Source organism: Chelon labrosus (assembly GCF_963514085.1).
Source record: "Chelon labrosus genome assembly, chromosome: 18".
NCBI lineage: Eukaryota > Metazoa > Chordata > Actinopteri > Mugiliformes > Mugilidae > Chelon > Chelon labrosus.
Genome location: NC_140351.1, coordinates 3,356,666 through 3,384,650, shown reverse-complemented (window position 1 = coordinate 3,384,650; position 27,985 = coordinate 3,356,666). Strand labels below are relative to the sequence as shown.

At 46.4% G+C, this 27,985-nt stretch overlaps 1 protein-coding gene across 1 annotated transcript in view; it reads left to right on the top strand.

The window, feature by feature from the left end:
* Nucleotides 1–27,185, top strand: part of kcnh2b (potassium voltage-gated channel, subfamily H (eag-related), member 2b) — a gene marked incomplete at its 3' end in the record, with an annotated part of 230,626 nt that extends 203,441 nt beyond the window's left edge. The window contains exons 7-23 of the mRNA XM_084565710.1: nucleotides 6,799–6,978; nucleotides 7,432–7,532; nucleotides 9,303–9,441; nucleotides 11,794–11,948; nucleotides 12,143–12,237; nucleotides 13,994–14,134; nucleotides 16,319–16,518; nucleotides 16,674–16,736; nucleotides 21,898–22,150; nucleotides 23,426–23,619; nucleotides 23,720–23,822; nucleotides 23,904–24,055; nucleotides 24,133–24,277; nucleotides 24,364–24,553; nucleotides 25,505–25,610; nucleotides 25,902–26,015; nucleotides 26,796–27,185. Of these exons, the coding sequence (XP_084421836.1) occupies nucleotides 6,799–6,978; nucleotides 7,432–7,532; nucleotides 9,303–9,441; nucleotides 11,794–11,948; nucleotides 12,143–12,237; nucleotides 13,994–14,134; nucleotides 16,319–16,518; nucleotides 16,674–16,736; nucleotides 21,898–22,150; nucleotides 23,426–23,619; nucleotides 23,720–23,822; nucleotides 23,904–24,055; nucleotides 24,133–24,277; nucleotides 24,364–24,553; nucleotides 25,505–25,610; nucleotides 25,902–26,015; nucleotides 26,796–27,185 (2,721 nt within the window). The remainder of the gene's footprint in view (nucleotides 1–6,798; nucleotides 6,979–7,431; nucleotides 7,533–9,302; nucleotides 9,442–11,793; nucleotides 11,949–12,142; nucleotides 12,238–13,993; nucleotides 14,135–16,318; nucleotides 16,519–16,673; nucleotides 16,737–21,897; nucleotides 22,151–23,425; nucleotides 23,620–23,719; nucleotides 23,823–23,903; nucleotides 24,056–24,132; nucleotides 24,278–24,363; nucleotides 24,554–25,504; nucleotides 25,611–25,901; nucleotides 26,016–26,795) is intronic.
* Nucleotides 27,186–27,985: the final 800 nt, after the last annotated feature.

The window sequence follows — 27,985 nt, the reverse complement described above, 5'->3', positions numbered from 1 at the left end:
GAGAAGTCATTAACATCGACCATCTTGTGACAGTTCAGTGTTCTGCTGGGAAACTTCTGGACCTGGCATTCATTGGTGTGGATGTTACTTAGACATGTAGCACCCACCTAGACCAGACCAGGAACCCCCACCCCATAGCAATGACACTCCTTGATGGCAGCAGCCATCCCCAGCAGGATGCAGCCTGACACAGGCACACACACAAAAACACTTTAGGAACAACTAAAAAAAGCATGAAGAACAGCACAAGGTGTTGACCTGGCCTCCAAATTCACTAGATCCCAAACTGATCAAGTATCTGTGGGATGATCCACAGAGGCCCCTCCCCTCAAAGGCCCCCCACACCACAGGACACCCTCAGAAGGCCCATGTCCATTTTCTGATGAGTCACCACAAGGGAGACCTACACAATATTAGGTCATAATGTTATGGCTGATCAGGTCTACTAAGTGATACGATCCAATGCAGAAAAATCCTCTTTTCTGATGACACACATAAGACTTCCACGAACAGGCACAAACGCTGCTTGCCCCCCCACAGTTCAGTCAAGTGCCCCCTCTCAGCTGTGTGTCCCCTCCTGGAGTATATCTCGCGGGTTATTTTTAGACATCTGCGCAAAACTGAAAAACATTTGCCACGAGGGCCGTTAAAAAGTGCAGATGTCAAGACACATTTAAGAGCAGATAGGGCAAAGACGTGTTTGAGGACAGCACTCGGGGGGGGGGGGGGGGGGGGGGGGGGGGGAAGACTTCTGGGCAGCAGACGACTGCGTGCGCGTGTTATCAAGACGATGTGTTTCTCCCACCTCGTCCTCAAAGCGCCGTTCGTTCCTGTCAGTTTAACGTTCACCGCTGAAACTAATGGCGTTTCACATGGACTGTTTCAGTGCTCGACTTTTAAACTAGAATGAGCTAAATTAGATATTTAGGAGAAATTTACAACCAAATGAATAAGTCACACCCAAACACAAGCCTTGGCTCGGGCCGTCCATTCAGACCGCGTCACTTCTACTTTATGCGAGTGGTTATAGAGCGACAAGGGAGCAGAAAAGAGGACAAGCGATGCCTCGTGACAACACATACATCAAATTTAAAGCCAAAATGTCAGATACAGGGCGTGCTCCCGCTAAACCGTCTCCGCTTCCTGCACTGTCACTTTTCAGGATAAAAGTCTCACAAGCCTGCTTCCTATTATTTTTGCTTTAATAAGATGTTACACACTGACGGCACCAGAGATTTAATCAAGTTTAATAAAGCTAAAAAAAGGCTGGTGAGTAAATACGGCGTGGAAGGAAATTAAAAGAAAGAGAGAGGAGGGGAGGTGACGCACGATGATGATCTCAAAGATAGGTCGCAGGAGCCAAAGTCGTTACGTATCTTTGCGCAGTCTGACGCTGCTTCTTTGGTTGAGTCGAGTCCATCTAGTGGCTGGCACGGGAGACAAAAATAAATACAGGTGATGCTACCTGGAGGACTTTGACGTCAACATGCTGAAGTTCCAGGCGGCTCCTGCATTGTTTTAAACGCTCCTTAGAGACGCCAAGATCTAAAAGTGGCTTATCACATGCTGTGGCATGTACAGTCGACGGTCTGAGTAGTTGAAAACCCAAATGTCGATCTGTTCTCGGCACATCATCAGTATACACTGATCAGGCATAACATTATGACCAACTTCCTAATATGTTAGATTCACACATCGATACAACTCCCCACCGTTCTTCATTAAAAAAGCTTATTGACGTCACATTCTCATCTTAACATCTTGATGGCAGCGATAAATCTTCGTCCTCTTTAACGTCCTCAGTCTTTAAGCCTTGTTTCTATATTTGTAGCATTAAAAATATGCTGAACAGATTTCAGGGTAAATAAGCCGCCTGCAGTTCTCTGAAAGGTCTCCACAGCTGCGATCACTGATCAGCCCCGTTAGGAATTTCATTCGCTGAGGACTCCTGACACATTAAGACCCCAAGAAACTCTGAACTTCAAACATTTTGTCACAACATGACACCGCTGGCCTTCCAGCGGCGGCGCAAGTGTCTTTGGTTTACTTAGCCTAATCAGCCACACCTGAGAAAGTGTGAATAGAAGGAAGTGCTGAAGGGACCTGAAGGAGGCGCCTCACCACATGTCACCCCATGGCTAGTTTGTCTTTTTTTAAATATAGTTTATTGAGTTAAATATACATTTTTTTCCGACTCTGTCATCATGACTCTACGTCGTAGCCCTCGAGCCAGGCGGTAACAGAAATGGGGTCTCATCTGGAACATTTGTGGAGACTGAACAGCTTTTTTTTTTTTTTCTTGGGGTGCTTTCACACCTAATTTGTCGAGTGTTAATCCCTCCAGTCGGGTCATTTGTTCTGGTGGGAACACAGCGATCGCACTCCTCTCTGGAACAAATGAACCAAGCGGAGCCTGGTTAAAAAGTGTGGTCTCTGGAGCGGCCCGCCTACACTGACACACAATATTATCCACAGACCAACACGACTACATTGTAATCACATAACCCAGCACTTTACCCGATGCATATGTGGAGGAGCGCACACTTTTACATATATATGTAAAAGCTTTCTACACGTAGCCTAGATGCTTGATCAAACTGTTGTTGAACACTGGTGCATGAACCACAGAACTGTGATAAATTGCCAGTACCTGCCTGCAATCGCTGCGGATGCATTTTCTAAATTCAATTTGATAATTTCCTGATTAACTCAAATCCAGTTTTTCCTGCAAAATTATGACCAAGAACGTAGTGTTGAGGGTGTGTCTTTGTCTTGATTGTCCTGTGAACAGAAACCAAACCGAGGTTAAATGGATAATTCTAACAATGTTCTATCAATTATTCCCTGAATCGGAACCAAATACAGGTTGGCTGCTAAGTTTTTTGGTGACTTTAGTGTCGGAGTGCCTTGTAGTGTCTTTATAGTAGTGTAGTCTATCAGTCCTGGGTGGAGACCTGGTTCTCTGTTGTGGGTGAGCACATCTGGGACTCTGGGGTTTACTGACATTTGGCTTTTAAAGGCTCGCTCCAGAAGATGTGTAGGATTTAGTTCAGGTTAGGTCGAAACCAAGCAGGTACTAATATTTCAATATTTCTGGGAAAGATCAGAATCGACTCCTGTGACAAAGTGTCCCTGCACGGTTCTTCCATGTGCTGCTGGACATGTTCTACCAGACTATCGTCCCCAGTGTCTGTCTTTTCTACGCTGTGGTGTGCTGGGGACACAGCACTAAGGAGGAGGACACCTCGCAGCTGGACAAACTGATGCAGAGTCCCTGACGTCAGTGGCAGATGCAAGGACCTTGAACAAACTCTGGTCCATCATGAACAATGTCCACCACCCTCTGCACAAGACCATAGTCAGGCAGAGAAGCTCGTTCAGTGACAGGCTGCTGTTTATATATACTGTATACATATAAATACACAAGTTAGAATTATTGTAAGACATGAGTGGAGTTTAGATGAATGGATCCAAGACTACACTCAACTGATAAAGTTTGATAGCTATACATTAAATACAAGAAAAGGCTAATATATATTCTAGCATTTAAATGAAACACTAGTCTAAGTGTAATTTCATGCAAGCAGCATCTCGCCTGAAGGAGTGCATAAATACTTGAAGCATTTGAAGGAGCCGGAGTTGCGAGGAGCTGGCTGAGATATGAAACAGCTGGCTCGGTTACAGAGATGATAAACACTGAAGTATTCCTCGCTCATTTTTAATAAATCAAGCAAATCTTACGTTGCCAACTTTCGGTTATACGTCCGCAGCAGCTCTTGAGGAAATACAGAGAGAATTAGGGATGTTTAATTCTATGATGCCAGATGTTTTGGGCCTGGTTTAGTCGTAACTGCTTGAATAAGGTCTGCCATGATGTAAAGACGCAGTAGATATAGCAGTGATAATAAAAAATACGACGGAGGAAGGGCTTCTCTGAGTCTAAGAGAGGAGGATGGGAGGAAAAAGAGAAAGGGAAGATGGAATGAAAAGGTATTCTTTGAAATTCGAGAAGAAAGCAAGGTGAGACCGGGCGGAGGACGACTGGGTAACAGGTGGCGGGATGAATGAAGAGTGACTCGGCTGTTGGCTACGTGGAAGGAAGAGGAGGAGGTGGAAAGGTGGAGGGAGGGACTGCTGGACAGGAAGGCGCACGGAAGAAAAGATTAAACGACAAGAGACGAAAGCTTTAACGGGTCAAGGGGAGGGCAGGAAGAAACGGGGACGAGAAAAAGTGGAGTAATGAAAGCTGAATGGAGTGAGGCGGAAGGAAATCCAGCGGTGAGAGGAGCTGAAGGAAGAATCGTTTACCACCAGGGGATTCTATATGCTGCATGGGTTTTACCACGTATTTTAATAAACTATGAGTATTGTTGAGTACTGATGGTTAAACTCTGCTCACACATATTCTCTGGAGACTTTGTTTGAAGCCACTCATCATGTCGTACTGTCACTGCGGGGAAAAAAAAACAGGTCGACTCCACCTGAATACAAATGCTTCCACTGAAGTCGACCTCCTGCAGCAAAGTTTGTGCACCAGCCTGACAGCATTTGATTTAAAAATGCCACAATGCTTCTTCATGATAGCTGCAGCTCGCGTGATTTCAGAGTTTGAACTGCAGCATTTGTGAATAGAATAATGGCATTTCAGACTTTTTTTATGGTCTTACAGAGTTGAGGACACAAAACAAGACAATATCAGCACATGCATATACAATACAAACCTCCAATACTGCTCGTAAATGATGAGAATTCGGTATTTGAGTGTATTTACGTTTGCAGTGTAACTGTATCCTAAATTTCACACTGTAACGAAGACTTGATGGTGCACCTCTAGGCTCGTAGCTGTTGGAGTTGTATTCAGGCTGATTCATGGTACCTTGCTGGTGTCTGTTTGTGTAGCTCTCTGTTGACTCAGAGTGAAGGATGATGATGAGCGTGTCCATAGGTCAGAAACCAGAACGTGAACGACGGCTGCAAAGTTCAAGCTGAAAATCCTGTGTTTTTGTCACGGGGCAAAGCTAAAAGACCGGACGACGCCACAAACACGGACAATGGTAGCCCATATGTCCGTTTCGCCACATATTTTTGACACTGCCACCAAGAGCCACTGCGCGGCCAATAACCTCCTGGTCAACATCAGCAAGACCAGGGACAGGCCCCTCATCTACCTCGAGTCAGCTGCTTCAGCATTCTGAGGATCGTAAAGGCAGCTCGGCAGCGCCTCTTCTTCCTGCGGCGTCTGGAGATGCTTGGCACGGACATCAGGATACTCTCAAGCTTCTGCAGGTGCACCACTGAGAGTATCCTGACTGGGAACATCACCACCTGCTACGGCAGTTATAGACTATTTACACTCCTACCGTCTGGCAGGCGGTTCCGGAGCACCCACACTCGAACCAGCAGGTTCAGGGACAGTTTTTATCCACAAGCCGTCAGGCTACTGAACAGCTAAATTGCCACACATGCACATACACATGCACAATCCCTTTCAGTTACATGATACTGTAGGGCTGAATCGTTTTCTTTTCTGAATTGATGTGATTTGATGAGAGATATTTCAGTTTTGCAAGCAAATGGTTTTGTAGATTTGTGGTATTTCCACTTTATTCTACCTCTAGTTGACTTGCGTCCTGCGTACGGCTTTGCTTTGTCCGTCTCTTCTCTGTCGTCATACTTTTGAAATCCAAAATGCAGCCACACATCAGCCCCAGCCGGAGCTTCCGTCATGTTCTGGATCTCCCTCACCCGTGTACGGATCTTGTTGTGCAAGACTAGTCGCGTGAAACGAGCCCCATGAGTCCGATTTCTAACAAGAGGATGCAGGAAATGGCATAAATTCTAAAATATCAACCTTATTTCTCAGGATTTTGTGAATGTTTCAAAGGAAGCTTGATTAATTGCAAGCCACATTAACTGCAGTGCATTTCTGTCTCTGTCGTACATCGTCAAGCTGCGTGACTGCAGCACACGGCTCTGAACGTCAGTCACAACTCACTCCCGGTCTCGTCGCTGGCACGGCGTTTACCCTGCCCTCGCTTTCGGCACAGCAGCCCGAGCTTGTGATAGTTCACTGCGTGATTCTATTAGGCAGAGACACGAGGCAGGCTGTGCTAATGCCTCTTTGTACTGATTTTATTCCTTCTCCCATCCGGGGCGAGTGCGGAGCAGACAGTCGAATACATTACTGCGAGAGAAGCTACTTAGAGCTGCACCGCAATAACCGAGATCTCCTTCCTAGTGTGTGTGTGTGTGTTTGTTTTGTGCGTGTTTGTCTATGCAGGATGTGTTTGAAATACTACGCGTATGTGTTGTTCCTCACCGCTTTTGAGCTGAAGCGTTTGACTCAGATGCTGCTTGTACAGAGACAAGTGACTGGAATCAAGGCTATGGAGGGTGCAAGTGTGTGCACTCATGTGTAAGCCAGCAGTATAGTTTATATATATATATATATATATATGCATTAGCATGCATAGGGGGTTTGTTTCGAGGGTGACACAGGCTGCCTTGCAGGGCGACTTCAGAACAGTTTATCATCTTCTCTGTTCCTGCAAATGCAGGGACAATGTTGTAATGACTGAAGGCACAGTCTGCATGTAATGGAAGACTACGCATATGTCACTTTTCACTCAGTTTGAATGTTTGTGCATCTTTATGTACAGAGCCTCGTGGTTAAACACTCCACTAGATAGATAAATAGTGGATGGTAGATAACATTTAAGATTAAACTTTATTAAAAAATACTATTCTCTAAAGCGAAGTCTGCTATCGCTCATCATCATCTCCTCTTCCTCTCCCCAGGTCCTGTCCCTGGGTGCAGATGTGTTGCCGGAGTACAAGCTCCAGGCTCCTCGCATCCACAAGTGGACGGTGTTGCACTACAGCCCCTTCAAGGCGGTGTGGGACTGGCTCATCCTGCTGCTGGTCATCTACACCGCCATCCTGACGCCCTACTCGGCCGCGTTCCTCCTCAGCGAGCAGGTGCAGGTGCGGCCTCATCCCACGGGACGGGCAAAAGTCTAATATTGTCTTCACATATCAGTACTTTTGTTGTGAAACAGTACGTCCATCAATAGGTTTTTCATTGCCAAATAAATTGACAGGGTTCCTTTGTGTGAGGATATGCTTTAAATGACATTAGGTCTGGTTGCTAAACCCCATAAAGAAATCACTGCTAAAGGAGAGAATATTATTTTAAGCTTTTGTTTACTCCAGATCTGTGTGTAGCTTCTCCTCAGACTCCCGTCCTGCTGAGTGCTCTGTTTCTGTCTCATTCTTCATGTTTTTGTCTAAACGCGCGGGCAAATTATCTTAAAGCCCTTAATGCTAATCCATTTGAAAGATGTAGTCACATAGAACGGATCTATTTTTAGAGGAGTAGATGATAATTCTCCTCTCCCGTCTGCTCATGTTTTCTCTATCCTCTCCTCCCAGGAAGAACCAAACAATCACAATTGTGGTTACTGCTCTCCTCTCAACGTGGTGGACCTCATAGTGGACATCATGTTCATCATTGACATCCTCATCAACTTCAGGTCTGAACTTTAGCTGCATTTACGGCTCTCAACAGCAAATGTGGTCATAGGGAACACGAGAGTGCTGCAAAAGACAGTGCTCTGGGGGTCTGTGCATAGTTTTGGTATTTTGTTTGGAAAAAAAATATTTTTATTAAGTAGTCTCCATGGTGACTACTGGTTCAGGAAGTAGTCTCCGTGGTGACCGCTGGTCCAGGTCTCTCTGGTCCAGGTCTTTGGTCCAGGTCTCTCTGGTCCAGGAAGTAGTCTCCATGGTGACCACTGGTCCAGGTCTCTCTGGTCCAGGTCTCTCTGGTCCAGGAAGTAGTCTCCATGGTGACCACTGGTCCAGGTCTCTCTCTCTGGTCCAGGAAGTAGTCTCCATGGTGACCGCTGGTCCAGGTCTCTCTAGTCCAGGAAGTATTCTCCATGGTGACTACTGGTTCAGGAAGTAGTCTCCGTGGTGACCGCTGGTCCAGGTCTCTCTGGTCCAGGTCTTTGGTCCAGGTCTCTCTGGTCCAGGAAGTAGTCTCCATGGTGACCACTGGTCCAGGTCTCTCTCTCTGGTCCAGGAAGTAGTCTCCATGGTGACCGCTGGTCCAGGTCTCTCTAGTCCAGGAAGTATTCTCCATGGTGACCACTGGTTCAGGTCTCTCTGGTCCAGGAAGTATTCTCCATGGTGACCACTGGTCCAGGTCTCTCTGGTCCAGGATGTAGTCTCCATGGTGACCACTGGTCCAGGTCGTTCTAGTCCAGGAAGTAGTCTCCATGGTGACCACTGGTCCAGGTCTCTCTAGTCCAGGAAGTAGTCTCCATGGTGACCACTGGTCCAGGTCTCTCTCTCTGGTCCAGGAAGTAGTCTCCATGGTGACCACTGCTCCAGGTCTCTCTGGTCCAGGAAGTAGTCTCCAGGTTCCCTCCAGGTCTCTCTGGTCCAGGAAGTAGTCTCCATGGTGACCGCTGGTCCAGGTCTCTCTAGTCCAGGAAGTATTCTCCATGGTGACCACTGGTTCAGGTCTCTCTGGTCCAGGAAGTATTCTCCATGGTGACCACTGGTCCAGGTCTCTCTGGTCCAGGATGTAGTCTCCATGGTGACCACTGGTCCAAGTCGTTCTAGTCCAGGAAGTAGTCTCCATGGTGACCACTGGTCCAGGTCTCTCTAGTCCAGGAAGTAGTCTCCATGGTGACCACTGGTCCAGGTCTCTCTCTCTGGTCCAGGAAGTAGTCTCCATGGTGACCACTGCTCCAGGTCTCTCTGGTCCAGGAAGTAGTCTCCAGGTTCCCTCCAGGTCTCTCTGGTCCAGGAAGTAGTCTCCATGGTGACCACTGGTCCAGGTCTCTCTCTCTGGTCCAGGAAGTAGTCTCCATGGTGACCACTGCTCCAGGTCTCTCTGGTCCAGGAAGTAGTCTCCAGGTTCCCTCCAGGTCTCTCTGGTCCAGGAAGTAGTCTCCATGGTGACCAGTGGTCCAGGAAGTAGTCTCCATGGTGACCACTGGTCCAGGCCTCTCTGGTCCAGGAAATAGTCTCCATGATGACCTCTGGTCCAAGAAGTAGTCTCCATGGTGACCAGTGGTCCAGGAAGTAGTCTCCATGGCAACCACTGGTCCAGAAAGTAGCGCATTTTCATTTCTTATTCGAGCTAACTGAAACAGAAGGAATAAATGTTAACGGCTCCAAATGGTTTCCCAGTCAATGACTGTGTGTCAGAAGTATTGAATAGCTACGATCATGTGATCTAATGTGTGCTCCCTCCCTCCCTCTCTGTCTGTCTGTCTCTCTCTCTCTCTCAGGACGACCTATGTGAACACTAACGATGAAGTGGTGAGCCACCCGGTGCGTATCGCTGTCCACTATTTCAAAGGCTGGTTCCTCATCGACATGGTGGCCGCCATTCCCTTCGACCTGCTCATCTACCGCAACGGAGAGGAGGTGTGTCCCGGTGGAAGGGGGTGGGAGAGAGGGCCGGCTGTGTAGTTAGAAGTTAGGGAGGGGAGGGCGAGAAAGCGACAGGGGGTGGTGGCGAGATGGAGGGATGAAAGGAACAAGAGACAAACGGGGCACTGACACGGTGTCTGCCAGTGTTTTTAATCTGATGGAATAAGTGAACGCAACAAAAGCGGAGAGACGTGGGGAGGTGGAGGCACGGGGAATAAGAGACGGAGGCAGCAGAGGTGATTTAGTTTGGGTTTCATAATTTAATTGTCTCCGTGGGGAAGTTGATTTGTGGAGCGTCAAAATATATATATATATATATATATTTAAAAAAAACACATCTAGCTCACATCACACAGAGCTGTGAACGCAATGCAGCTCGTTAAAGAAAATAGCATGAGAAAACATTAATCAGAAATGTTTTTTTTATTTTTTTTAACATTTATGAAGCAAAAGTGCCAGACAGCTTCTCTGGTGTGAGGATCTGGGGCTTTCATCTGTCTAACAATACTGCAAATTGGCTTGGTTCATAATTTACAAGTAACTTCCTGGAAAGTATCTTGTACAGACGAAGAAGTAAACATGTAAAACATCCCCACACAGAAACTGACTACGTATCGAGCAGTCAGTTGAAATATTAAACACTTCTGAATCATCATCATTTTGCATTGTTGCAAAAAAAGATGCGTTGACGCGACTGTTTTTACTGGCGTTGGGCACTCGGGCCCTTTATATAAAACTATAGAGGGTTCTTGTTTTGATTTCAGACAGAACACATAATTTAGGTACAGGTAAAAGAGAAGCTCCTGCATCCAGCATTCATTGTCTGTAACCGCTTGTCCTGTGAAGGGCCGCTGGGGTGCTGGGGCCTATCCCAGCTGTCATTGGGGGAGAGTCTACGGCCAATTTAGAATCACCAATGAACCTAACCAGCATGTCTTTGGACGGTGGGAGGAAGCTGGAGAACCTGGAGAGAACCCACGCAGACACAGGGAGAACATGCAAACTCCACACATGGATTAGAACCCAGAACCTTCTTGCTATTTGTAGACTGATGGCAGATTATATCTCTGGTCCACTTCCCCTCTTCAGAGAAACATTCTCCTATTTGACATCGATGGCTTCCTTTACTCCTGTCTGGTCGTTAACAAACGTTTTAAGTATCCAGTGGTATGAATCTATTAGAACTGAAAACTTGGATGATAACTCTACGAGTCCAGTTGAGTTTCTTTAACACTTTTGGATACAGGAGACCTTTGGAATTTGCTTGGTCACAGTAGCTCAGTTGCGCATTAAAAAAACCACTCTCAAGAACCACAAGTAAAAAGGAAAATATGATTAATAAGGTGCAATAATGTGCATTAACATAAATAACGTTGCGTTATCTGTTGCAGAAAGGTGAGCTGGATAGAGTTTGGTATGAATGACGTCCTGTAGCTGGATCAGTCTGTTGGAGAATGAGCTCCACTGTCCCTTTATAGTCTGGTGTAGTGGGTGTGATGGATCGTCCCATGATGGAGAGCAGTTTGTCCAGTGTCCTCCTGTCCCTCACCGCCAGTAACCACTGTTGCACTTGAGAGAAGCAGTGACAGCGTATTTCAGAGACGTTGCTCTACTATGGTTGGCGAGAGAATTTGAGGAAGTAGGAGGCGGGTGGTGTGGAGAAAGAAGTGGGCGCTGTGCTGCAGCCTCTGAGGATCCTTCCTACTTAATGAGGATGAAAAGCACGGAGGCAGGAGGTTGATAGACTGACTCCAGCGAGCAGCTCGGCCGAGGCTAATTCCACCGGCAGATATCTTGAATCCATGAGCAGAGGGAAGCGTTTTTATTTTTAAAAGAGTTTGGAGCCGACTGAAAGTGACGGTGATGGTGGAAACTCCCCGATATTCAAATGGTGGTGCCTCGGGGGGAAAGCTTTGCCAAGGTTCGCTTCACTGATACTGTCCGGAAACAGGCCGCTGAGCCAAAAAAAAAGTGGATATTTCCCCCTCAGTAGACAACTATTATTTACTGTGAGGACACACACACACACACACAGGGCCAGGCTCTCTGCCAGCGCAGTAATCTGTGGGGTTATTTATTTGTTGTGTGGACACGATGGGGGCCAGCTGAATACAAGCAGAAAGGAGAGGGAGCAGACAGCCCGACAATAATGAATGGGAGTCAAGATTTACCACCTCCACCGCCGGCGGTGAATCACGCCGGGACAAGGCCGTCCCGTGCGTGGAAATGTGTGCGTCTGACAAGATGACAGCGGGCCGGAGCGCCGCAGCCGCAGGGAGATACCGCAGCCGAGGGACTCAACAACACTTTATCATCTCCTCTTTTCTCTCTGTCCCATCCCATCAGACCACGACTCTGATTGGCCTGCTGAAAACGGCGCGCCTCCTGCGATTGGTCCGCGTGGCCCGGAAGCTGGACCGCTACTCGGAGTACGGCGCGGCTGTCCTCTTCCTCCTCATGTGCACCTTCGCCCTCATCGCTCACTGGCTGGCCTGCATCTGGTACAAGACATACACATTAACACCACAATGGTCCTGTCTCTATCTGCCAGCTATATGAGCTATAGACTAATGAAATGTATTGTCAAACACAGCAGGACCTCAATTTATTCTCTGAAAAATGCAGAAAAAAATGAGTTTTTTTATTGTTAAAGTTAATATTTGCACATTTTTGTTCTCCTTATTCTCTTTTCCAGGTATGCAATTGGCAGTGTAGAGAGGAACGGCTCAATAGGCTGGCTCTACACACTGGGGGAGCAGCTGGGAAAAAAACACAATGACTCTGTGAGAGGTACTTAGAACTCAAATAGATGTTGTTTAAATGGGTTTATTCAAACTAGTTTAGCTCAAAATATCGTTTATTATTCCGGTAACCGGAGAGAGATATTAGTTGAGGAGAGCGTTACGTGTCGAGAGGTGAGGTAGGAATACAAACTCAGGACACGAGGGGGAGGAGGGAGCAGGAAACTTACTAATCAGGAATAAAAAGCAGTTGAGGGGCAAGGCATCCAAAAACTCAGGAAAACGGGGGAAAGCACGGGGAACTGAAACACTAGGAAACATCAACAGACGGGCCTGAAGAGGCTGAGGGGTTGACAGGTGAAACTAATGAGGGCGGAGCACACACACACACACAAACAGGAAGTAGAGCAAGAAACAAAACACTGAGGAAGAAACACACAGAGGCAACAAAACCCAATATCGTCATCCCACCAGAGAATGAAATCCAAACAGCGAAGAATTTAAAAAGACACAAAGGCTAAATAGATGTTAATATGATTACATTAGTGACTGTTGTTGCACTGTAGAACATTATAGCCCCATTACATTAGGTGAACGTTTCTCTTCTCTTTAACTCAAATTGTCATGACAGGTTTTCTAAACTTAAAGTTATCCATTGTCTTGTGAGGTTTGTCTGTGTGGTCAATGATCATTTAACTCATGTCTTGAGTTGAAAAAAGTGATGGAGGATGAGGAGGAACGGTGATATGATATGAATACTGAGAACTATTCCTATAAAATGATGATACCTTTGAAGCAAGGCTCGGTATTAGGTCAGCTAAATTATTGGCACCGTAAGCGTAATGGATGAGTGGATTTTAGAACCTGTTTCTCCACCAGGAATCAGTCTCTGTATTTGGTGGATATAATTTGAATTTCCTCCTCTATAAAGGGCCTAAATGTTAAATTTCTGACAAGATGTGAGATGAATCCATCTGAAGTTTATGTAAACTCAAAAACTGATCATTAGTCATCAAGATGAGAATTAGAAACAAAAACATAAGTGCTCTCAACGGAAGCTGATATGAGTTTAGTTAAACTGATCTTAACTTGGAAATGTTGAGGAGCTCAAATGAGTTCTCTTTATTGGATAATATAAACTAGTAAGTTGTTTTAACTCATGGCCATTAGTTCTAACTAATTTATTTTCTTCAGGTTGAGTTTACTCACATAAGGTCAACTTTCTAAGTTTTACTGACTTGAAATGCTTTACAGTGTATTATTACTATCACTGTTGTCGCGACAGTACAAGGTTTGAACCCAAATGCACGACTCAGAGATGACGTTCCAATTCACTCAGTCTTTATTTCTGAGGGAAAAAACTAAAAATCACTCTTCATGAGGCAAAAACACGATAAGAAAATCAATGACTAAGGTCGAGGAAAAAAACGTAATCCAAGGTAAAATAACAAAATATTAAATAAACAAGGAAAATAACAAAGGCTCAAGGAAAACTATGACTTGGTCAGAACAAGGCTGAGATGGAGCTGGTTCCACTGAATAAGACAGGACGAACTGGCAAAGGACTAAAGAGACACAGGCAATATATACATGCTGGGGTAAAACAATCAGGACGGGCAATACAATCACAAAGGCAGGAACATACAGGAAGGACAAGCTAACTGTAACACCAAAGGAAACGGTTAACAAAATAAAAGCAGAAATAACAGAAAAATAAAACACAATGCAAAACATGAGAAGTTTTACTTTCTCAGTTTGACAACTATTATCTGTGTCACCTCTTTCTCTGTCTCCACATCCGCCAGGTTCAGGACCTTCCATCAAAGACAAGTACGTCACAGCTCTGTACTTCACCTTCAGCAGTCTGACCAGCGTGGGATTTGGAAACGTGTCCCCCAACACCAACTCTGAGAAGATCTTCTCCATCTGCGTCATGCTCATTGGGTGTAAGTAGCCGGTGTACTGGGGCGTGTTTCAACTGATGCAGAGAAGAAAAAATATCTCTGAATGCAATTAAGATCAGATACGATACGATACGATACGATACGATACGATACGATAGGACTTTATTTGTCCCCGTGGGAAAATGAAGGTGTTGCAGCAGCAGAGAACAGCAGTGTAAAATACAAAAAAAATAGAACAAGGTAGACAAGAGAAACTATATAAGTAAATATGTTAAGGTACAAAAAATAATGAACCAACTAGTGGTGACTGAGGAGGCTGAATATACGTAACGACATTCAAGAATATCACGAATAAAGACAAAGCCCAATAGGATTTGCACCAAGTATTGCACCAAAATGACATGAGGTAATGACGTGTGGTAATACAGAGATGAGTTGGTTTATATGTTCCTTGTTCCCAGCAGCAGCACGTTAAAGAGTCTGACTGCCGAAGGGACAAAGGACGTCTGGAAGCGTTGTGGGTGCCGCAGTCTCTGGCCGAAGGTGCTACCCAAATTGAATAGTCCTATAACCAATCAGAGACTTTTCGTTAAACTCCACAGCGCTCAGATGACTTGTGTGACTAGATCGCTGTTACTTCCTTGCACGAAGCCCGCCCAAACATTTTGATTGGCCCAGACCAGAACCTTCTGGCTGTGAGGCATCAGTGCTAATCAACAGAGTAAAGCTCGTCCTGTTTGTTAGGCATTATTAAAATCATATCAAACATCAACTTGTAGTGAAATCCAGAGGTTAGTGTGATCACACTTTGTTACTGAATTTCTGTCAGGCCATTAAACAGTAACATAATATATAGAAGCAACTGCACAACAGGTTTTATTTTGCATTGCATGTGTTGTCAAATTATCGTGGACGTTTTTATTCATTTGCGTGAGTTTTCTCAAGCTGCTCCGCGCTGAGCTCGATCGAAAACTCAAACTCAAACAGAAACGTGTCCTGTCCTTCGTGACACACACGCTCGCAAACGTACAAATACACACAAAGCGTTTTGATGTGGACGGTGATGGGAGCTGACAGAGGTTGGGAGGTTAGCGGGATCCAACATGACAACAGGAGGCTCATGAAGGAGAAAACCAAAAAAAAAACAAAACACTCTGTCCTCTGCAGACAAAAGCCGTTTAGATCAATCGGTCAAACTTGTGATGCATCTCTTCTCTGGAGGTTTTTGTCCTTGTGCAAAAACACCTAGTGTTGCTGATTCGTTGCACGCAGGAGTCACATATTTACAAATGACCCAAACATTTGATAAGATAAGAGAACACAGTTTGGCTACTGTGCATTAATATTACACCGTAAAGAGTTTACTGGGCATTTTCTGTACGTAAAATGTTATAATATCAATGTCTCTGTGAAGGTTCTCAGTCATCCAGGTCATGGTATATATATATATAATATCAATGTCCGTATCTCCTGTCCATGGTAGGGAGCATGCTACTCACAGTCCCACTACTGTCTGAAAGAAAGGACGGGTTAAATGCGGAGAAAGGTTGTCGTTCTACAAAAGAACGGTTAAAGAAGAACAAGATGAATGTTTAGGAACGGCTTTAAAGTCAAAGTCCTGACCTTAATCCAATAGAAATGTTGTGGAAGGACCTGAAGCAAGCAGTTGATGTGAGGAAACCCACCAACATCTCAGAACTGAAGTGGTTCTGTTCTGAAGAATGGGCTAAAATTCCTCCAAGCTGCTGTAGACCACTGATCAGCAGTTACCAGAAACATTTAGTTACAGGGAGGTCGCAGCAGATACTGGAAACAAGGAGGGTTAACATACATTTGCAACACAGATATGTATTTTAAGTTTTGATTGAGTTGTCTTTGACTACTCTTAGGACTTGTGTGAAAATGTTTTGAGTCATTTTTATGCGGAAATGTAGAAAATTCTGAAAAAATAAACGTTTAAGCAGAGCGAGAGAGTGCAAATATCATGTCACTGTTTCGTCTACAGCTACGATGAATCCAAATATATCTCTATGTCTTTATATATTTTCTTGCCTTGCTTCACTTCCTGTGTTTTTATCGACATATCACACCAGGCTGTCGAGGTTAACACTGAGTATTTTTATCAGCCAGAAATGTGTCAGGTCAATGTCACCGTGTGTCTACACTATCCTCCACCCTTCTCTCGTTTCCGCTCCCTCCTAATTTTTCAAATCCTCCCACCTCCAGCCCTGATGTACGCCAGCATCTTCGGGAACGTGTCCGCCATCATCCAGCGCCTCTACTCCGGGACGGCCCGCTACCACACCCAGATGCTGAGGGTCCGGGAGTTCATCCGCTTCCACCAGATCCCCAACCCGCTCAGGCAGAGGCTGGAGGAGTACTTCCAGCACGCCTGGTCCTACACCAACGGCATCGACATGAACGCTGTGAGTGTCCCCGATCCCCGCGCACCCATATCCTGTGTGTGTGTGTGTGTGTCCACCACCCATGTGTGTGTTCATGTTAATGAATGAGTGGTGCGCACACGTGTGCACACGCAGAGGCTGGAAGATTATTTTGAGCCTGCGTTGTACGTTAATAGGATGATTGGAAGACTTTGTCTCAGCATGCATGGTCCGACACCATCAGACACAATAGGAAAGATGTGAGTATGATAAATGTTATGCACACACACACACACACACACATATTTAAACATGTGCAGATAGATAAGTTAAAGTATGTGCAACACTCATGCACCTACAGTTTGTTTACATGCATGCATCGTGTCTCATGTACACACACATGCTCACCATTCTCCACCGACTTGTTTATTTGCACACATTTCAAAGCACAGGCAGGAAACATGCATGAGTCAAGACAAATCGATTCAAGCGTGCTGGCTGCTGGAATAAGAGGGAAACGCTTGTGCTTTCACACTAGTTTGAAACGCTTGAAACGCTTGAAACGCCCACGGGCGCAGTGACTCACACCTGTCAATGAACACAAACGCACCGCGCGGCGCTCTCTTCATGCTTGCTGTGTACAGTCGACCTCAACCTGTTAGTCATGCTGTACGGGACGGTGCCGCGTAAACGCACTCGGGCGAAGCCACGGCTTCTGTTTCTCTGCACGGGCTCTGACTCAGACGCACACGTGCACGTAGCCGCACGCGCATGCATCCATGAGCTGTTGGCACATTTAATGTAGCGACTGTCAGTTTTACTGTAAGTATCGATACAGTGTGTGTATGGGTGGATTTGTAGGCGTGTTATAGGCTGTTGGTGCACCGATCAGGAGGTTGTTAGTGGCGGGGGGCGGGGGGGTCATCCCAGAGATACTTGATCAGTTTGGGATCTAGTGAATTTGGAGGCCAGGTCAACACCTTGTGCTGTTCTTCATGTTTTTTTTTAGTTGTTCCTAAAGTGTTTTTGTGGCTGCATCCTGCTGGGGATGGCTGCTGCCATCAAGGAGTGTCATTGCTATGGGGTGGGGGTGCCTGGTCTGGTCTAGGTGGGTGCTACATGTCTAAGTAACATCCACACCAATGAATGCCAGGTCCAAAAGTTTCCCAGCAGAACACTGAACTGTCACAAGATGGTCAATGTTATTGGTATATGTTAACTTCTCCTGTCAGTGGTTTTAATCTTGTGGCTGATCGGTGTATATACATATAAACAGTCTGTTTTGTAAGCTGTTCCATGATTTTACTACAAATTCATAACTTCAAGCCGCCTTTTTCCGGCAGCTGAATTCTGGGAGCGTACTCAGCGGCTCATTATTGTCAGGAAGGAACTCCTTTTTGCTGCAAACACCCGGCGCAAACACAATATTCCATCACTTACATCCTTTTTCATCTCAGCGTAATAAGCGAGCCATTGAAGTACGAGAGGAAGCGAATTTTGCAGGGCGTCGCTTGGAGCTTGCTCTCCGGTGTCAGCCCCTCCCCTCTTCTCACATCACCCTGCTCTCTTAAAGGCCTGCTCAAGTGTGGGATGGGGAGCAGACTGGATTAGAGAATGTTTACTGTGATGATTATTATGATTGTACGCCGCCGCTGTCTGCCTGTCCGCTCGGCCGACTCAAATCGGCTACGGCCTCCTTCACTCGTGGAGGTGTGAGGGAGAACAATGCAGCTCTGATGAGGCGCAGAAAGCTGCAGGAGTGTTGAGGAAGGAGAGAGATATCGAGCAGGGCCCAGGATGTGCTCTGAGGTTTCTCCTCTGCAGCCGACCCGCGTGAGTATGTGGGACTTCTGCAGAGATTCTTAGAAATCAATAGCGTATAAAATAAATATCAGCTCTTTCAAGAGTGTGGTGTTATTGCCTGCAGAAGCAGCGAGGCTCTCAGGTTTGTTCTGTTCTGTGGAAGCAGAGAGAATAAGATCAAATTGAAATGATTCAGTGTACACAGCAGAACCTCTGGATAGATTTCTGCTACACTTGAGGTTTATATTTGGTCTCATGGTTGAACTGGTTTAGGATATTAGGGTTAGTTAAAGCTGTGAGCAAACTTCTTTGACGGAGGAACGCAAACGCAGAGGCAGGGATGTTTGTTTTGCATTTAGTTCAGTGGTTTGCTGTGACTAAAGGGAAGATTTTTAACAATAATACCGTCTACGTCAGAGTAGTGGAAAGAAGCAGCAGTGCTGATAATGCAAATGGATCATTGCATGATCTGGTACGGCAGTTGTCTGCAGCATTTGTCTGGAGACGTTCATTTTCTGTAACCCCTTGTCCTCTGGAGGGTCGCGAGGGGGATGGAGCCTATCCCAGCCGTCATTGGGCGAGAGGCGGGGTCCACCCTGGACAGGTCTCCAGTCTATCACAGGACTAACCCAGAGAGACACTCACACCTACGGCCAATTTAGAATCACCAATGAACCTAACCAGCATGTCTTTGGACGGTGGGAGGAAGCTGGAGAACCTGGAGAGAACCCACGCAGACACAGGGAGAACATGCAAACTCAGTGCAGTGGTGGTTTCCAGAGTCGTCCTATACGCTCCAATTAAAGTTGAGACATTTTAAAGAAAGGTCACTTTTTCTGGCACTGAACCTCGGAAAGCCCAACACAAACCAATTATCTCCAGCTCATATCCGACTATTAGCCGTTAATCTAACAGGCCTACTGGGTCGTGAAGGCTCGAGGCGTGGGGCGCATCAGTTCTAAGCAACAAGAGAGTATAAATGAAAAAAAATGTCACTCATAGATAAGAGATTGTGGAGGCAGAAGCAACATCCATATTTTCTGTGGATTGTGTTCTCTTACCTTACCCTCCCTTAAATTCATATTGAACGATGGATAAGACTGAGGAAGGTGACGCAGAAGAGAGCACAGCGTGTGATTCTGTGTTCCTCTAAATATTGGTCTGTTCAGCCTCTCTTCCATTTGCTGCGTCTGGCCGCACCTGGTTTAAACCACCACCTGTTGTCATCGGACGGGAAACGCGAAAACTGCTGGCAGCACCTAATTGTGTTGTGCACCTGGAGATTTAGCTTCTTTTGTTCATTGTTTTTGCATTTGTGTCGTATTTCAGGGAAACAGAGCCCAGTGATTTTTCATGCTTTACTTCATGCTGAACGTTAACACATCTTAGTTTAGATGGTTACTTAATTAATTAGCACTAAATCCAGACTGTAGCTGAGGCTAGTAGGTATTTTATTAATTTTGCAGGTATGTGGTTTTGCATGTTCTCCCTGTGTCTGCGTGGGTTCTTCCCGGGTACTCCGGCTTCCTCCCACCATCCAAAGACATGCTCATTAGGTTCATTGGTGATTCTAAATTGGCAGTAGGTGTGCGTGTGCGTGTGAGTGTGAATGGTTGTCTGTCTCTGTGTGTGGCCCTGCGATGGAATGGCGACCTGTCCAGGGTGTACCCCACCTCTCGCCCGATGACAGATGGGATAGGCTCCAGCAGACCCCCGTGACCCTTAACAGGACAAAACGGGTATTCATGGGTTTCACCAGGTCCCTTTCCACAGGTGTTTAAAATCAAGCACCTAGATTATGAATGTAGACTGCATGGTGCTTGATTAAAACACCTGTGGAAAGGGACCTGATGAAACCCATGAATAGAAGATGAATGAATGAATGAATGAATGAATGTGGTTATGAACTAAAAGGGAAGGGACAAAATGCAATTCTGATTTTTTGAAGTCAGTTTCCTTCAAGTGAACCGACATTGCATGACCTAAATGTTTAAAGCAACATGGCTGGATGCTCAGGAGAGTTGGGTTATCCATGATCATTTCAGCTTCCCTCTCATCCTGTTCTTCATCACTTCCTCCACACTGATCAGTTCCCTCCTCAACCACAGAGCTGCTACTTCCCAACTTCCGTAGCACATCCGTAGCAGTGTAGCGCTCGTGTTAAAGCACCTGTGCACCCTCAAGAGAAACAGCTTGCTCTGTCGTTTCCTGTAGAGGGCTTCACTGCTCTATCTGACCCGTCCAGTCTGTTGTCTAGTTGCACTCCCAGAAACTCGTAGGTGTCCACCATCTCCGCTACCTCCCCACTATATGGTGACAGGATCGGGGTGCACAGCATCCTTTCTCTGCAGGAGGTTCACCACCTGCTCCCTGGTTTTCCGGTCTTGAGTTGAGAGGTTGTAGTTTTAGGTTGGTGTTCTCTCTTTCTGAACACTGCAAGAAACCCACCTCATTGGAGGAGGTCGCTGATTGTTGTTGGGCAGCCTGAATGTCGGGTGAAAAGTGTTTTAGGTTTTCTGCAGCTTTGCTCAGTAGAACCCCCCCCCCCCCCCCCCCCAGCAATAACAGGCCATAATAATCGCTTGTGGCAGCACGCGTTTAAACGAAAACAGCAGCAGCGCGGCCTCGGAAGTCAGCAGATCAGCATCTGCTCAACGCGCCGTTAGACTGACTTCTGTAGCGTCAGCACATTTTGGAGTCGCGCCCGGCATCACGCAAGGTAGTCAATGAGACGAGGCAGTGTCATCAGCAAAGTAAAGTTTAGGCTCGGACAGCGGCCGACAGATATGAAGAGGCAAATGGACGCTTGAAATGGATGAACGAGGGAGGAACGCGGTGTGGGTGTTTAGGTGCAGCAGAGCTACAAGAGCCCGCTGCTTAAAAAGAGCCGTGCTCGCTGCAAAGTCATTAAAATTGCACTGATTCTTCATATTAATTACACTCCCTGGGCCCGCTGACTCTGTTCCGATGGGCCTTTTGAAATAATCCTGGTAGTAAAGCTCCAAAAATCAATGCTTAGGTAGTTTGTAAAGAGTAAAAAAAATCTCCAAACTGCTGACGCTTGCCTTCTAATCAGAGGTTTTAATGCATTAAAACTGTGACTTCGCAACGTCCCTGATGCCCAAACCCGTACCTGCTGATAGATGTGTGCATAGGCCGTTTAGTTTTGTCATGTTAATTTGTGGAGCGGTGCAATAACAGTAAAAGGCTAATGTCCCAGGAGTGTTCACCAGCAGAGGTGGAGGCCGTAAAAACCGCCAAGACTCGACTTTTTATTATCTCTCTTAAAGGATACGTAATCTGTGACATTTATTTGACATTAGCTTTATGCTCTGGACCTAAACGCATCAGTCAGTCGCCTCTAATGTTATATCAATACTGGTGTAACCTTTCTCTATCAATTTATACGCTTTCTTTCTTTCTTTCTTTCTTTCTCTCCTTCCTTTCGCCCATCTTCGTCTCTATGTTCTTTAATTTCGCTTCTTTTTTGCGTTGCTTTTATCTAATTCTCACCGTTCTTTTGTTTTTGATTTCCTCCTGTCTTCTTTCTCCCTCCCATCCTCGCCTCCCTCTTCTTCCCTGATCATCCTCCCCGCTCTGCCCCCCTCCCCTCCCCAGGTGCTGAAAGGTTTCCCCGAGTGTCTCCAGGCGGATATCTGCCTCCATCTCAACCGGACGTTGCTGCAGAACTGCAAGGCTTTTAAGGGCTCCACCAAGGGCTGCCTCCGGGCTTTGGCCATGAAGTTCAAGACCACCCACGCGCCCCCGGGGGACACGCTCGTCCACGCCGGGGACGTCCTCACTGCCCTCTACTTCATATCCAGGGGATCGATAGAGATACTGAGGGGCGATGTGGTGGTAGCCATCTTGGGTAAAATACTACTACTTCTAATAATGATTAAGTATGTGTTCATATACTGTATTTCCCACCGATGTCATCTCATCCAAGTTACAAGATAAGAACAGAAACACTTGAACAGTTCAGCTCAGTCTTTAAATTTGAATCAACAAGAAAGTAAGTTCCAGTATTTTCAATGCAATTTTATAAATGCATCCATTAATGTCTGTACAGACGCATGCTGCCTTCAAAAAAATTTAAAATATGTATTAGCTGGTAGTGCCATCTACTGGTGAGTGAAATGTTGCTCCTAATGTGTCAGCGTTGTCCCATGCAGCAATCAGCCATGACATTAAAACTACTGACAGTAGAAGTAAATAACATTTAAACCATCTTGTGACAGTTCAGTGTTCTGCTGGGAAACTTCTGGACCTGGCATTCATTGGTGTGGATGTTACTTAGACATGTAGCACCCACCTAGACCAGACCAGGCACCCCCACCCCATAGCAATGACCCTCCTTGAAGGCAGCAGCCATCCCCAGCAGGATGCAGCCTGACACAGACACGCACACAAAAACGCTTTAGGAACAACTAAAAAAAGCATGAAGAACAGCACAAGGTGTTGACCTGGCCTCCAAATTCACTAGATCCCAAACTGATCAAGTATCTGTGGGATGATCCACAGAGGCCCCTCCCCTCAAAGGCCAGGTGCCAGACACCACAGGACATCCTCAGAAGGCCCATGTCCATTCTCTGATGAGTCACAACTGTTTTGGTCATAATGTTTTGCCTGATCAGTGTACATACAGTTCAGTCAATGGTGCAACCTCAAGATAACATCATAACTCACTGAGGTGTGAAGAGAAGATCTAGATCTAGGTCCTTAAACTGAGAAACTGTTTAAAAAGTTGATCCATAGTTGATGACACAGATGTGCTCTGTTAAAAAAAATAAATAAATAAACTTATCTTATCTTATCTAAAAGTGCAAAACAGTGTGTGGATATAGTCTGTGTCTGTGCTCAGTAATTATTTAAAAAAAAAAATCCATATCCTAATCTTTATTTATGTCTTAAGGGAAGAGATCTTTGGATGGAGAAGAACCAATTAACTTCAGGGCAGTTCATATCTTTGAACACGTTCCTTAGTTTTTGAACTGCAACCAGAAGTTCCTCAGGAATATATTTGGCTTATGAACTAGATTTGTTCTAAGAATTTGATCCGTTTGATTGTCAAAGTTCAAAGTTTGCAGTGCCTTCCTTGCCCTAACAGCCATTCATTTCCCATCTCCTTTTTCACCCTTCGCAGGGAAGAACGACATCTTCGGCGAGCCCATCAACCTGTACGCCCGATCGGGCAAGTCCAACGCCGACGTGAGGGCGCTGACGTACTGCGACCTCCACAAAATCTTCAGGGAGGACGTTCTGGAGGTGCTGGACATGTATCCCGAGTTCGCAGACCACTTCTGGAACAACCTGGAAATCACCTTCAACCTCAGAGATGTGAGTTTGCAGAGGCAATCCAAAATAAATCTTTATTTTCATGTTCTTTGGGGTTGTTATTTAACTTGCCACCCTTTTTTAATGGCGGTCCTCATTTCAGACCAACATGATCCCAGGCTCTCCTAGTAGTGATGACTCCAACTGTGGAGGATTCAACAAATTGCGGAGAAGGAAGTTATCGTTCCGAAGACGGACAGAAAAGGGTAAGTTCTGGTTTCAGGTTTTTCTGGCAGCTTAGTTCTGATCTCCTCTGGACTGATGAGTTTAACTCTTTTTTTTTTTAGATGATGCAGATGCCGGAGAAATCAAAAAGTCCAATAAGTCTGTGAGACGAAGACAGCGGGAGGCAGCCAACAACCAAAACCAGGAGGAGGCAACGAAGAGACAGTGGGGGGCACATCGAAGCTCGGTGTCTTCACACTCCAGTGGCGACGAGGTGAGACTCCACGCCAGCATCCCTGTGCTCCCCGAATATGAGGTAACGCTGATGTGCTGGATGATCTCTTCTTTCAGGGGGAGGAGTCGGTCGTGACTGGCCTCGCACCCCCGCCTGCAATGCTGGAGAACGCCCAGGCTCAGGCCGTGCCCCTGCACTTCAACGAGAACGCTGACGGGGATGGAGACCCCAAGACTGGCAACACCTGCAACGCCCTGTCAGGTAAGACACAAACAGAGCAGCAGCCCTGTAGCGCGACCCCTCCCAGCACCCTTCCCTCACTCCTTCTCCCGCTTCTTGCCGTGCAGGTGCGTTCTCGGGCGTGTCCAACATCTTTAGCTTCTGGGGAGAGAGCCGGGGGGGCGGCCAGTACCAGGAGGTTCCCAGCTGCAGCCTGGTTTCCCCCCCGCCCCTCAACACGCCGCTGCACAGCCTGAGCCGACAGCAACGCAACCAGCTGGACACGCGCCTGGACCTGCTGCAGAAACAGCTCAACAGGTACAGCCGGCAGGATGTGTGCATGCGTGTGCGCTGCCCGGCTGGCTGGAGACGCTCTTTTGTGTTTTGTGCAAAAAAATGAAATAAAAGACAATGTTGAAGTCCCTGCGTGAGGGCTAGAGTCATGTGACCGTTTCTTTTACCTGGCTGCCTCTGAAAGGAGCCTCTTCTGTCCACAGCGGTGAAAAAAAAAAGAGTTTTTCCGACCCTGTAGCCGGATGAGTCTCCTTTGTCAGGTCTCGTCGCGATCACGGGCTGCGTGTCTTTGTGCCGGGGTGAAGCTATAAGAGCTGCGCCTCCAGCTGAATGCTCGGAGTTTTAACGCGCGATTAACCCGGAGGCCCCCGCTGGATATGATTTGTCAGGCAGCTGAACCGGCTTAGCGTGCAGGAAGACTAGTGCCTCTCCAAAGTATTGACAATATCCGTGCACGCGGTAAACTCTCTGTCAGGCGTCCAAGAAGCTGAACAAAGCCTGAAACAACAACAGCAGGATGAGTCCTAATTAGGTCTATATGAGGCTCGGATAGGAGCAGCAGGCTTAGTATTAAATTCTAAACGTACGCGTCCTCTCTCTGTGTGCCACACATTTATCTTTTTCACAGTGTGACAAAGGACAAGGATGCCAGTGCACTACAAAGATAAAATAAAAACTCTTGGGGAGGGAATGAGCTGTCAGTGCAGCAAAAGTAACTAAATAACAGCAGGGCTAGGAAAAGAATGCAATATAAGCAGAACAAAGTTTTAAAAAGACAATGGGCAGTTTTTTTATGGTGGCAGTGGCCCGTCAAAGCATTTATTAAAGTACATTTTACAAACCAGCTTCAGTTCAGACTCTGCAGTTCGTACCTGCATGTGTTGTTTTTGCAGAATGTGCCTTTGCAACGAGCAGACATTTGTGTACGCTGCCAGGTCTTAGTCATTATTTTTCTGCCTCCCACACGCTGCGCAGGCTGGAGAGTCGCATGTCGACGGACATCGGAATGATCATGCAGCTGCTGCAGAGACAGATGGCCCTGGTTCCTCCTGCCTACAGCGCCGTCTCATCGCCACCTCAGGTAATAACACACCTGTTTTATTTAGTACTGCAAAAAAACACTGACGTACATGGCTTTAGTATAAGTTCATTTCCAACAATCAGCCCCTTGGTGAACATTAATGGCTTATGCACTCCTAAACCTAACCCCTCAGCTGCTATAGGACTTGTAATTGTAAGCATCGTCACCATGCCAACAGGTGCAGGAAGAAAGGAAGCTCTTCATGATCTTCAGGGACTCACATGTGCTCTGTATAGACGTATAAACGACTACACTTCGCACAGACAAATGAAATTGTTGTTTCCTCTGCAGGTCTCACCCTACCCTGGTCCCAGCCCAGTTCCAGTCCCAGGCCCAGGTCCCGTAGAGAGTCTGGTTCCGCCTGTTACACCTCTAGAGACAGAGACCTTGGCCTCCCTGTCACAGGTGATTAAAGGAATAAAGCTCAGTGGTGTTATGTCTTTGTTTATTGAGTGTTTTTTATTGTTTGATGTCCACAAAGCATGGAACTAATGCTTCAAATCTGCATGGCTATCAAACTGTTTGTGTTTTTTCTCAGTTTATTTGAAAGTGATGACAAGCACCAGGATAACCAGGACTCCACTTATGACATGATATGTTTTATGTAAATATTTTACAAACTAAATATGCTCGTTCCTTATAGACATTTATTCACTGAAGATCAAAGTTTAATTTATATAGCGTCAAGAATACAAATTGTCTCAAGACGCTTTACAAAATCCGGTCTGAAACCCCCAGAGCAACTTTGCTCTGGCGACCTTGAGCAGAACCTTAATGGAGGGACCCATCTGCCTGAGGCCGGCCAGGTAGAGCCAGATGAAACTCCTAATGAAACCCTCATGACAATCATATGATTATTACTAGAAAAAACAGGCATAGAGTGAGATTTCCTTTAAAATGTCCTCAAATCTTGTAAAGCCTATTGGGTGAACATCAATCACCAAGGTTGATGTTCCAAACCCTGGAGCGTTCATCCGTCAGATCAGTTTGTTTGCTGCTCATCTTAAATACAGTGTTTTCTACGTGTAGCCTAGACGCTTGATCAAACTGCATTTTACTGCTGATGCTTCATTTTCTATTTGATTGTTTCTTGAATTTCCTGAAATCGCCCTGAAAACACCCTTAATAACAATGAGAGAGTAGCAGCAACCAGTTCCACTGACCTCTAAACCTGTTTCCCTGCAGATCTTGGATTCGCAGGATTTTGAGGAGTTCCCAGCCAAGCCGCTCGACTCCCTACAGCCCCAGCCCACCCCTTCTGGACTGGACAGCCTCGACCAGCGCCTGGAGTTGGACCTGGGACTAGGCAGTGGGGCCGGGGTTATTTCAGGGCCAGTGGCGGGTTCAGGTTTAGGTTTGGAATTGGGAAGCGGGGCAGCGGGGGGGTCCGGCTTAGGAGCAGGGTTAGACTTTGGTTCAGGGGTGTGTATGGGGGCTGGGGTCGGGCCGGCTGCCACGACAGGGGCGCCCCCTCTGGATCTTGAAACCCAGAGGCGGATGTCCCTCCAAGAACCACAGACACCTCTGGACTCACGGACACCACAGAGACACGAGTCTGACCCGGGGGGGAGCTAAGGACGAGGAGGGGAGGAGGGGGAGGAGAGCGGGATGGAGGGAAGGACGCGTGCGATGTTTCATCCTGCAGTTCTTTACGGTTCTACCACTCCACGCAGGACTTTGGAGATGAGGAGGCATCTGCTGTACCTACCACCTAAACCCTTTAGGGCGCTCAGCTACGGTATCGACCTCTCTAATAAAGACTCACTGTTCAGAGAATGAAGCCGGGCGGCGGGTCAAAGGAATAGGTTGACGCCTCTCTCTGTCTGCCTTTGTTCTGGAGAGCCTCCCCCGCCTCCTTCGCGAAACATCTGATCTCCACAACCTTTAACCAAAACCAACAGAGCAGAGAGGAGCTCTGCCTTTTACGTTCGAATCCACCCGGATCAAACCGGTCTGGACCTCTCAGTCATTCGCCGAGGATGACGCTTTCTCTTCGCGGTCACGTATAAATGACTCCTTACTGGTAGAAGAATCCCTTTACTGCTGTATCCGGTGTTGGATGACTGGCGAGAACAAGCAAAGACAACATTGGACGGAATAATTACAAAAAAAGAAACAAAAAAACAAGTAGCCATTTACGTCTTGCACTGAAAATCCTATTGATATAATGATTATTCTATTCTCTATGTCCGTGGCGCTTCCGATAAACTCACAAACTGGTTGGTAAACTGTAGTGTTAGCTGGCCTAACAGAAATCCTGCTGTCCCGTTCTGTCATTGGCTCCTTCTCCCCGCCCCCCCTCCCCAACACACAAGAGGCGGAGCTGAGGCTTCACCCTTCCCAAGAGCACACTGGATTGGCTGGTCTGCACCTCA